Below are 12,106 nucleotides of genomic sequence, written 5' to 3' on the forward strand. Positions count from 1 at the left end.
GATAGTTTATTAATTTACCGAGTATTAATTTAAAGAGTTTCTACTGTAAGTAGCTTTTCTTTGTCCAAATTTGATAGACTGAATCACTATTTTTGAATATCAAATTATTTCCTCAATTGCATAAAAAAAAAAATTATTTCCTCAATTATTTAATACCGGGTCAAAATATTTCACCCATAAAATAGTAGTTTTACTGAAGGTGTTGACTTGCCAATTAAGTGACATCATGGCTTATATTAGTTTATTTCATGTCACGCAAAATCTAAAACATAAGTATTATACTCACTCCGGTTCTATATATAAGAGAAGTTTTACTTTTTAGGTTTATTGTAAAATGAATGTATATAAATTATAATATAGTCTAGATACATTCATTTTACAAATGAATCTAAAAAGTAAAACTTCTCTTATATATAGGATCGGAGGGAGTACCACTTATCAAAGTGACATCGTGACTTGTATAAGTTGATGTCGGTTAAAAATTTAATTTTTTTATGTGTAGACACTTTATAAGTGCTAATTAGTTTTAGGGTTTAGATGACACAAGTCCAACACAGATAAAATGCAAATTTTTAATTAGTATCAAATTGGTTTTATGGTTCGGGTAATATGACATCGATATGGACAAGTCACGATGCCACTTAATGTGACATAGGTCATTATATCTAATAAAGTTAGTTGGACCAACATCCTACAAATACTCTAAGGGCCCGTTTGGTGCGCAGGATAGGATAGTGACAGGATAGGATATACAACAGGATAGTGATAGGATAGGATATCAGCAGGATAACAGTTATCCTCAGTTATCCTATCCTGTGTTTGGTGCACACAGGATAACAAACATGATAACTATTATATCATATTTTTAATACATATTTGTTCATACCAATATGATAAGATACATAACATATTTAAATGACAAAATTACCCTCGTAAAACAATTGTTATTTGTTAAAAATTATATTGTAATACTTTGAATTTTATAAATAAAAATATAAATAAGTAATTGTACAAAAAGAAAAAGTAATCAAATAACTTTAAATTTTAAATACAAATCATGAGAAAATAAACAAATTAAGTTTTTTATATGAATCATGATCAAATAAATAACTCAATTATACATGTTAGATAAGCTAAATAAATATATGATATATGTAAATAATAAAACTACCATTGCAAAAGAATTATATTTAAGTTGTTATTAAATTTAAATTAATATTCTTATTTTGCAATTTTTTAATAATTATTTTAATTTAAAATATTGTAATTTTAGGAGAATTTTGATTTTTTAGATTATTTAAATTACAAAATTACCCTTGTGAGAAAATCACATATATATTTAAAAATTAATTATTTTATTATTAATTTACTATCAAATTATTTTATTAATTTTCAATTTTTTATTTTAAAATATATTTTATAGAATAAATCAACGATTTTTTTTTCTTATCCTATCATGCTGGTAACCCAGCTCAAATTCAGGATAAGGATTTTAACTAGAGAAACATGATAGGATAAGCTTCAGGATTAACTTATCATATCCTGTTGTGTCACCAAACACTGGATTGAGACAGGATATGATATAGTTATCCTATCCTGTCTCTTATCCTGTGCACCAAACGGGCCCTAAGGCTCAAACCAACAAGGGAGCAAATAGCGAGAGATATTTTGGGGTTATAAATTGTGGACCTTGCTTTGTTTTGAAGATTTGTTTAAATAGACACCGAAAAGAAATCATTGTGCGGTATAAGAAAATCGTTAGGGACATAACCCATTAATGTTGAGTTTAGATGGCCAGTTGGAAAGTGTTATGAATCGTTTAGTTGTTACAAGTTGTTATGAGCCAAAAAGGATACAAAGTTGAGGGAAAAGTGCTATTGAATTGTGCCTTTATGAAAATAAATCCCAAGATAAATGTGGATTGAACCTTATACCAATCTAAAATATATGATTTATGTTGTCAATATTTTGAACGGATTTTAAATATTAATACACCTTAAATTAAAATATATACCATTTTCACATCTTAAGAATCTTTTGTCTCATGTAGTCGGCGGTCGTATGATTATGAAAACCTATCTTAAAAATATCTAGAAAAACTAACAAATGAAGAAGATGGAGAATAAGATAGGGCCGCAAGAGAAATTGTCGTAAGAGGAGACAAATTGGCATGAACAATGAACATTTTCTCTTCGAAAAAAAAGTCTTACAAACAAATATCTTGAAAGCATTTAATTGAAAAAAAAAAGAATTTTGTGTTAAAAAAAATTTAATTTTGGTATACAAAAAAAATAAATAAAATTTTAATTTTTTTTTGACAAAAATAAAAAATTTTAAACTTTTTTTTTTGTGACTAAATAAAAGATATTCATTTATTCAAATTGATAAGAGTACATCGATACAATACAAATCAAAATCGCTAAAAACAAAAAGGATGAATCTGCGAACAAACTCACAGCATCCGTGTTAATAGCATCAAACGGCATATTGCAAAAGCCTACATATTTGACTATATTGAAGTTTCCGGAACATTCATGTCGCCGGATCTGTAGCGTTGATGGTACAAAAGTCATTGATTGGATCTGCACTGGATCAACCTTAATCTTCAAACCTGAAACAAATGAACACCGCACAAAGACGGGACAACAATACTCCGCACTAAGACGGGACAACAATACTGAAAATCAAAACAAAGGATAAAATCGCAAAGATGAAAACAAAACTATAAGACTTAAACTATGTGAAAATCACTTATTTGTATTAAAAAGCAAGAAGAAAAAAATGTAAAGGGGTGATTTTAGGCCAAAAATTGACCTAAAACCACCCCTCTATGGGTGAGAGAAGAAGAAGAAAATCAAAAAGAGTTTTAGGGCCGGCGGTGGTTTTGTAACACTAAAGTTATAACAACAACAATGTTGTTGTTATTATTATTTTTTGTGTTTCTTTTGCTTCTCTCATTCCTCCCTTTTGGCTTTTGTTTTTTTCTCTTTTGGCTTTGTAAAAAAAAATTTTAAACTTTGAAAGCAAGAAAATACAACTTTGAAGAAAATATTTTGATATTTAATTTAAAAATAAAGCACACTCGTTAAGCATTTTGTGAAGAAAAAACAATATTTTGTCCAAAAGAGTAATGGACCCCATATAATGGGCCCAGAAAGGGATGGGACCACATGTGTGCAGGCTCCGTCCACATTGATTGGGCCGGCGGCAGTTAAGTGAAGTCAAAAATAACGGTGGTCCCCACATACACGCCACATAGATAGATAGACCTCATCAGCTATTTTAGGCGCGTGCTTCACTTGGATGGTCCCCCCTTTCCTTTCTTCCAAGTGGTCCAATCCACCTGTGACTTCTCCTCAGTGGCTACCACTCTAGCTACGTATCAAATCATATACCAAAATATTATAATACATAAATTTATTTATACGCGTCGGTCTCAGAGCCGAATACCAAGTTTTCAAAAAAAATAAATATATATATATATATACCAAAATATTATACTACATAAATTTATTTATAGGATTATGGATTAGTAGAAGAATAAATGTTTTTATATTTCATTTTGGAATCATAATCCAAGATTTGTACCATATAAATCAGTTGACCGGACTTGTTCCGTCCAAAAATAAATCGGTTGCATTGGTTCTTCCGTCAATTTTTTTCAACTAGATATTTTTTTTGAATCGTGTCGACTTATGCGACACTTTAATCGTCATGCAATAATAGTTCACATGTGTTTTATACAAAATCTCGAAACATTTGAGTTCCTCCGGCAACTATATTTGGAACCTCTAAATTCACTACAATAGTGAATTCACACAGTTTCCCATAGACGTAAATATCGATTAGCTACATGCGATTCAACAACTCTGAATACATGGTTCAATAGTTTTATACGAAACTTGATCTTCTCCAGCCATTTGATAGTCCTGCACAAACATTCCAAATTCCTCTTCGTTACGGTGGAAAGATTTGTCTGGGTTGGGCTCCGTGGAGGTTGGTGAGGGGGAGTGGTAATATCGGTGTTGGAGGTTCTTTTTTAGTAAAAGGGATTTATAACTTTTTAGTGTTGTTGGGATCTCCTCATTCGGATTGGAAGGGGGAAAAGGGGAAGTGGTTGCTAAGGTTGTGGGATAGTTATGCACTTATGCTCTATCAAAGGTGATTATTTTTTCCTGGCAAATGCTCTGGGGTCGTCTTCCATCAAAGCGAAACCTTAACCTTATGGGGGTTATAGTCAAAGAGGAGGATCAAAGGTGTGTGTTTGGTGCCGACAAGATGTAGAAACTGAAGATCATCTTTTTGTCAAATGTCACTTTTCGAGCTCCATTTAGTATGTGTTTTTTTGATCGGTTCGGTGTCTTGTTCACGCTTATGGGAGACTTGTTAGTAGTTCTTAAAAGTTTTTGCTCGCTTAGAAGTAAAAAGGGTGGAAAAGATCTTTTGTTAGTATGGCATGCGACTCTTTAGTCGATTTGAAAGGCGAGAAACATAATGATTTTTGGTGACATTCTTCAGTGTTGGAAGTGGTGGATTCTATAAAAAGGCTCTCTTGGGAGTGACTCTTGGCAAAGAAATTGGGATATCCTTGTATGTTCTATGACGGGTTTTCACTCCCAATGATTGATTGTTTGCTTAGATAAATTTGCTATTTTATTGTTAGGTGTTACTACTCGTACTTTATTTTTGTTGGGGAATTTAGTACTACTTATACTTTGTTTCATCTTATTATTCAATAAATTAATTTTGTAGTTCATAAAAAAAGTCCTAGACAAATATGAGTAATTGATTTAAATCCACTATAGCAATCAATAACATAAACTAATTGATGAACGACTAAAATCAATATAGATGAGAGAAATGACAAAAGAGGATCTAGACGGTGTAAAATGTCAACCATTTTTCCAGAGCAATTACTTACTGCATGACACAATAACAATGATAAATCTAAATTCCAATTACAGCTTTAAAATTCAAAATATTAGTTTACTACTAAAAAATTAGTATTGACTTGACTTGTCAGAAATAGAAAAACCGCCTCATTGTATTTTCTCTCCAACCTCTTTTTTAACCTTTACAACCTTTCTTTCATCAAGATACTATAAGTTGTTCTTTTCTCACAGCTGTAGTAACTCACAACAACCTCTGTTCCCTCCCTCCCTCCCTCCCTTTCTCTCCCTTCATCTTCCTAATCCCACAACACACACACTTTCTCTCTTTTCCTTTCTATTCTTCAATTCCATGAATATTATTATAGCTACCGCTTAAGTCCCGAGTCACATCACAGTAACACTATGGCTTATCACAACCAAGACCACCCACTCCATCATTTCACAGACCAACAACAACAACAACCAACCTCCGATCCTCACAACTCTTTCCAAACAGCACCTAATTGGCTCAACAACGCTCTTCTTCGAAACCTCGAAACCAACGTCAACGCTACAACAACAACCGCAACAAACAACAGTACCAATTTCCTCAACCTTGACACAACCGGCGCTGCTGCTGCTGGCTCCCAATCCTCCGGTCAATGGTTATCCCGTCCGATCCTACACCGTAATCAAAGCGAAGTCATCGATAACATCGCTGGAGATGGACTAAAGACAACGGAAAGCGGCGAAACAGCGGCGGAGGAAGGAGTTATGAACTGGCAGAAAGCGAAATACAAAGGTGAAATAATGGCTCATCCGCTTTACGAACAACTTCTATCAGCACACGTGGCGTGTTTGAGAATCGCCACGCCTGTTGACCAGTTGCCGAGAATCGACGCTCAGCTGGCAGAGTCACAGAGTGTTGTTGCCAAGTACTCTGCCTTTGGACAGGGCATGCTTGATGATGATAACAAACAACTCGACCATTTCATGGTATCTATTACATTTATTTCTCGATTATATCGATCAGACTTTACTTACATCGTAGCCGAACTCTGGATTAATAGTCCGAATTTAACCTTTTGAGCTTATTCTAATTTTACTTGATTTTTACTACTTTCTAATTTTAGTTATATCCTTAATTAACTTATACTAATTTTTTGATTAGTTATTTTAGTTTTTTATGGTGGAATGTAAGTAATTATAGTTCTTTATTTATTTTATTTTTTTGTGACAGTTTGGTCAGTGGAGGAATTTATTTTGTGTTGTACTATTATGATTTTGAAATTATGGTTATTGATATTGTTGCAGTCGCACTATGTTTTGTTGCTTTGTTCGTTCAAAGAACAGCTTCAACAACATGTCCGGGTCCATGCAATGGAAGCAGTAATGGCTTGTTGGGAGATTGAACAGTCTTTACAAAGTCTAACAGGTGCAATATATATAATCTTCTTCTTCTTATTATAGTCTTTGTTACATTTTTAACATAATTAGGAGAGTTTCTTCTTTCAATTAACTCAGATTCAGAGTACTTAAGTTCTCCAAATCAGGAATTATACCTGCAGTGATGTAATCTAATTTTCAAATTTTCTTAGACCATGTTCAGATTGAGTGCGAGTTTGGCAAAACTACCGTGACACCGTGATTTTGTTAAGTTCCAAAGTGTAGTTTTTGACAATTTTGGTCACACACTTTGATTTTGTCAATCTCACTGTAAGTCAATATATACACTTCGAACAAATATATCTAATTACTTAGGTTTCTTAATAATAAAATATAATTTTTGTTTGTATAATTTTGTGTTTTATAGATTTAATGAGAGCTGCGTATTTTAGGAGAGATATGGAAGAGATGATAGTATTTGTTAGTTAAATAACTCAGTGACGAATATTCTCATATGAGTAAATTTTTAATGAGCATCATAAAATTTAATAGGCATACATGTACTTATTGTAAAAACTTAAAGTTGGCGTTCTTTAAAATTCTACCATTGCAGATGTTGTTAATTAGTTCTTACAACTTACAAGGTCAATTATTTACTTAATATGCAAAGTTTAGTGGAACAATAACAATAATCAAGCTTCTAATAATTGATAGTCAAGGAGGAACATGGCTACAGGAATTAAAAGTCTCTTCCTTGTCCCGTATGAATTCTTTGGGTTTGGGAAATTTGAATTGTTTGTTTGGTTGTGTTCCAAGTGTATTGAAGACATTTTAGTTATACTGTATGGCCCAGCTGTCCTTGCTTTTTTTTGGACAGAATTGTCCATGCTTTTAGCATGTGTATTATGCCAAACTATTATGCACTATGAATGTAGTCACAAACCTTTTTTGCTAGATTACCTAACTTATTGTGCACAATAAACAGCAAAAGCACATACACAGCTCTTGTGTCTAATTTTATGAGTGCTAATTTAAGTGATTTTTTTTTTCACATGAGTAACAGGAGTTTCACCCGGGGAAGGTACAGGAGCAACAATGTCCGAGGACGAAGATGAGCAAGTGGACAGCGATGTTAATCTGTTTGATGGTGGTATGGATGGTTCAGATAACAGCATGGGAGGATTTGGTCCTCTTGTTCTAACAGAGAATGAGAGGTCCCTCATGGAACGTGTAAGACATGAATTAAAGCATGAATTGAAACAGGTACGGCACTAATGGATTACATTAAATGTTGTTGAATAGGAAAGGTACTAAACTGTATTACAATTATTAATTAATATACATATACTCTTCAACACATTTTTTACTATCCAGTGAAAATCTTGTAGGATTATTTCCACAATTGTTTTTTTGGTAATAAAAAGTGTAGTGTGTACCAGCATGGTGACACAAGTAGTAAATATTTGAGTTTCTTAATCATCTGATTCGGAGTTTGATCTCTGAATGGACCTCAAAATTCTTTTGACTATGTAGGGTTATAAAGAGAAAATTGTGGACATAAGAGAGGAAATTTTACGCAAGAGACGAGCTGGGAAACTTCCTGGCGATACAACTTCAGTCCTTAAAGATTGGTGGCAATCACATTCAAAGTGGCCTTACCCTACAGTAAGAACTCAACATCAACCCTTTACTATTTTTTTTTACGAAATTCTTTACATGATTCAACACATAGTTTGCTTAACATTGATATTTTCTCAAACAAATTTGAATGAATTTTAAGGAATATCAACATAGTTACCCTTGCACATTTGTCTATGATCAAACATAGTGCACTTGGTATTATTAGTTTAATATGTGTTGTGGCTTTTAGGAGGAGGATAAGGCAAGGTTGGTGCAAGAAACAGGTTTGCAATTGAAACAGATAAATAATTGGTTTATCAATCAAAGGAAGAGAAACTGGCACAGCAATCCTTCAACTTCTAATGTCTTGAAGAGCAAGCGCAAGAGGTATCTATCTATTGATTTTTTCCTAATTAAAAATTAGTCATTTTCATGGTCTTAAATTTTGCATGAACTTTGCACCAATCTTAAAATAGAAAAAGTAATGCAGGTGATTAAAGTGCTGGTAGTTAGTACATGTAAATGGTGGCAAACCTGAGAACCAATCCCTCATGATGGCAGCAGATCCAACAAAGTAAATGATAGGTGAAAAAAGAATCACATTTTGCTTCTGATTAAAGAACAGAGTTGAAAACAGAGATGAGGAAGCTTTGAAGGCCTGCCCGCAGCAGCAGCAGCACCTAGGATGCAACAAAAAGTTTAAATATATATTTATCTCTAGAAATAAGATGTTTCTTAAAGTACTGTAGTTCTTAATTTTATTTATTAATCTATATAACAAATTGAATTAGCATGGTTTGATTTCTTTTTTATTATTTTTTATTTTATTATAGTTCTCTTTTTTATTTTCTGACAAATTTTCACTATAGTGTCTTAAGGAATTAAACATAAATTTTATATATTTTTAGTTTTTGGTGATTTTTTTCTTCTCTTAGTAAGGTATGTTGAGTTCAAGTGTTTTGAAGAGGCATATCTATATTTTTTATTCTTGTATTTAGAGTTGTCAAAACGGGCGGCCTGGCCAAATTCGGGCTTCATCGGGCCGGGATAAAAAACGGGCTACCAAAATTAGTGCCCGAGTCCGGCCCGGTACGGGTTGCCGGGCTTTCGGGCCGCCCAGTTTATTTTTTTATTTTTTATTTTATATTTAGTGCTCAAACTTAACATTATAAATATGATCAATAATTTTCGCGCGCCTTATTTTTTACTCATCCGCTACCTATGAGTTTCTCGGGCTCTATATTTTTTCTCATCCGCTACTTACGAGTTTCTTGCGCGTCATATTTTTACTCATCTGTTACCTACGACTTTCTCGCGCGCCCTATTTTCGTCATCCGCTACTTACGAGTTTCTCGCGCACCCTATTTTAACTTATCCGCTACCTACGAATTTCTCGGGTGCCTTATTTTTACTCATCCGCTAGTTAAGTAGCGGACGATGTTTTATAATTTATATTACGAACTAAGTTCAAATCATCAAAAACAAATTATTTATATTTAGTTTTAATTTTAATTTTTTTAATTTTAATTTTTCGGGCTTGCGGGCCGCCCATGGCCCATTCGGCTAGCCCATATTTTAATCGGACCGGACTAAAAAGTCCGGAAATAATTCGGGCTAGAATTTTCAAGGCCCGAATCCGAGAAAAATCGGGCTTGACGGGCCGGCCCATTTGGAGTAGCCCATTTTGGCAGCTCTACTTGTATTGAGGTTATAAGTGTGAGGTATCCATTAAATTTAGATGGTTTCTCTCCTGACCCCCCTCATTTCTTTTCTACCCCTGAATTTCCGTTTTTGCCCTTGGGGGGTACTTCGGTTTATACGAACCGAATTTTTTTGTCATGCTAAAAAATTTCGGTTTATATAAACCGAAATATTGTGTTCCAAATTTTTTTCCAGCTTTCCTGCATAAATTCTGCATGAGACTCTCAACTTCCACAATTTATTTGAAATACTAAACGATGTCCGATTTGAGTAAATGACCACTCGTTGGAAAGCTTAGGGTGTCAAGAATACAAATATAATTTTTTTTTTAGGGTTAACTATCCAATTGGTTCAGTTTGACGAAATAATGGGTACTGGTACAGAAACAGAGCATAAACTTTTCTCAAACTTGTAGGTAGATTTTTTCATACTATACTTAATGAAATTTAACAATTCCGGTGTCCATCTTGTAGTAAATTTTGTCTTCTTTACACTGGATAAAAAATTATTAGCATACGACTTATATTCAGAGAGCTATGATAAATTTACCACAGGTATCTCTACAACATTTTGCAGAAACTTTTCTCAAACTTGTAGGTAGATTTTCTCATACTATACTTAATGAAATTTAATAATTCCGGTGTCAATTTTGTAGTAAATTTTGTCTTCTTTACACTGGATTAAAAATCATTAGCATACGACCTATATTCAGAGAGATATGATAAATTTACCACAGGTAGCTCTACACGAATTTTCACATAAATTTTCCTTCTTTTTGGGGGGTATATGTTATTTCGGTTTATATAAACCGAATTTTTTTTCCATGTTTAAAAACTTCGGTTTATATAAACCGAAGTTTGTTGGCAAAAATTTTTCATACTGCAAGGGGCAAAATGAGATTTTTGGGGGGTAGAAAAGAAATAAGGGGGGTCGGGAGAGAAAACTTCTTAAATTTATCAATATGATAATTTGATTAACTATTTTTATTGGAGTCTTTTCTTTCGATCACAAATCACAAGATTCAACACAATATTGAAAGTAAGAATAGTTTATAAACAACACCGGCACTATCCAACCAAATAAGACGTTTTGTACAAAAGATAAAATTTATGAGGGCACAAAGGTCTAAAACGAACAATACCTTGACTTCAACTGATTGCTAGTGTGACCTTTGCAGTAGCAAACTATTGGATGCAATGCCTACCGCTCCCAAAAAAGGTAATTCATAAAATTAATGCAATCTGCCGTTCTTTTTTGTGGTCTGGTGGGGCTGTGATTACTAGAAAATCTCTTGTTTCTTGGGATCATGTTTGTGCTCCTAAGGCCAAAGGCGGGCTAAACTTGATATCTCTTGAAGAATGGAACCGTGCTAACCTGACTAAACTGCTTTGGAACATAAATAACAAGGCTGACAGCTTATGGATTCGATGGATCCATAGTTACTATATTAAGCAGGACAACTTGATGACTATGCCTGTAAAGCAGAATTCTTCATGGATTCTTAAAGCTATCCTTCAGCAAAGGGACTCGCTCCAACAGGTACAGGGGTGGAACAACATGAAGGGTAAGATTATCACAAGGAAAGTTTATCAAATGTTGAGAGTGGATTATGCTGTGGTAGGTTGGAGACAAACTATGTATCAAAATATGGCTCGGCCTAGAGCGCTTTTTGTTTTCTGGCTAGCGTGTCATTGCAGGCTGGCAACCAAAGATAGGCTTCAGAAATTTGGTGTGATAGTCAACCTGAAGTGTTGTTTCTGTCACAATGATGAAACTATTAACCACCTTTTCTTTGGCTGTATTGAGTTGAAAAATATCTGGCATAAGGTTCTCAGGTGGTTGAAAGTCGATCATGTCCCCATGGAGTGGAATGAGGAATTAAGATGGATCACTAGATCTAGCAAAGGAAAAGGGTGGAAGGCCCAACTGCTCAAAAGTGCGGCTGCTGAAACAGTTTACACATTGTGGAAATATAGGAATGATGTTTGTTTTGGTAATCAAGTATATAATACAAACATAGATGAAGATATTATCAACACTATAGTTTATAGAGGTTGGAGAAGTCCTAAACTTAGGGAGCATATTGCTCATTTGCTTATTTAGTTTAGCTTTCTCTTTTGTTTTCCTTGTCCGTTTGATGGTTGGATCCTGGCTGATCACCTTGTACAAAACTGGTTTTTTTTGAATCTATCTATATTTTTGCTTCAAAAAAAAAAAAAAAAAAAAAAAAAACGAACAATACCTTAGAAACGCAATGTTAGCATACTTGGCACTAGAACGAGGGACATAAGCTAAACACAACATTTTATTATTTTAATAAACAATAATTACATAAATTTCAAATTAAAGTAACTAGAAAAACAAGGCGGAACTACATGTATGAAGAAAGGGGCGGTCGCCACCCTTAAAGCATAGTAATACTTTAGGAAATTTCAACTACACTCGTGGTTTTTTTTTCTTCTGCTTAAGGAAATTTCAACCATGCTTCATAATGCAAACGATACTATTATTTTTTCCATTCAAAAATC

At 33.6% G+C, this 12,106-nt stretch overlaps 1 protein-coding gene across 3 annotated transcripts; it reads left to right on the forward strand.

Annotated features, from left to right (window-relative positions):
* The first annotated feature begins 4,460 nt into the window (after positions 1 to 4,460).
* Positions 4,461 to 8,667, forward strand: LOC123897274 (homeobox protein knotted-1-like 3). Of its 3 annotated transcripts, none has more exons than XM_045947852.1 (6): positions 4,461 to 5,867; positions 6,186 to 6,306; positions 7,321 to 7,520; positions 7,791 to 7,922; positions 8,128 to 8,264; positions 8,360 to 8,667. In XM_045947852.1, the coding sequence occupies exons 1-6, from the start codon at positions 5,295 to 5,297 to the stop codon at positions 8,373 to 8,375; spliced, it is 1,179 nt and encodes a 392-aa protein (XP_045803808.1). In that variant the 5' UTR covers positions 4,461 to 5,294; the 3' UTR covers positions 8,376 to 8,667. The 3 variants fall into 3 exon arrangements, with proteins under 3 accessions (XP_045803808.1, XP_045803809.1, XP_045803807.1); XM_045947853.1 differs by having other exon boundaries at positions 4,685 to 5,867; positions 8,368 to 8,667; XM_045947851.1 differs by having other exon boundaries at positions 4,888 to 5,867; positions 8,354 to 8,667.
* Positions 8,668 to 12,106: the final 3,439 nt, after the last annotated feature.

This window comes from Trifolium pratense, linkage group LG7 (genome assembly GCF_020283565.1).
Source record: "Trifolium pratense cultivar HEN17-A07 linkage group LG7, ARS_RC_1.1, whole genome shotgun sequence".
Lineage (NCBI taxonomy): Eukaryota > Viridiplantae > Streptophyta > Magnoliopsida > Fabales > Fabaceae > Trifolium > Trifolium pratense.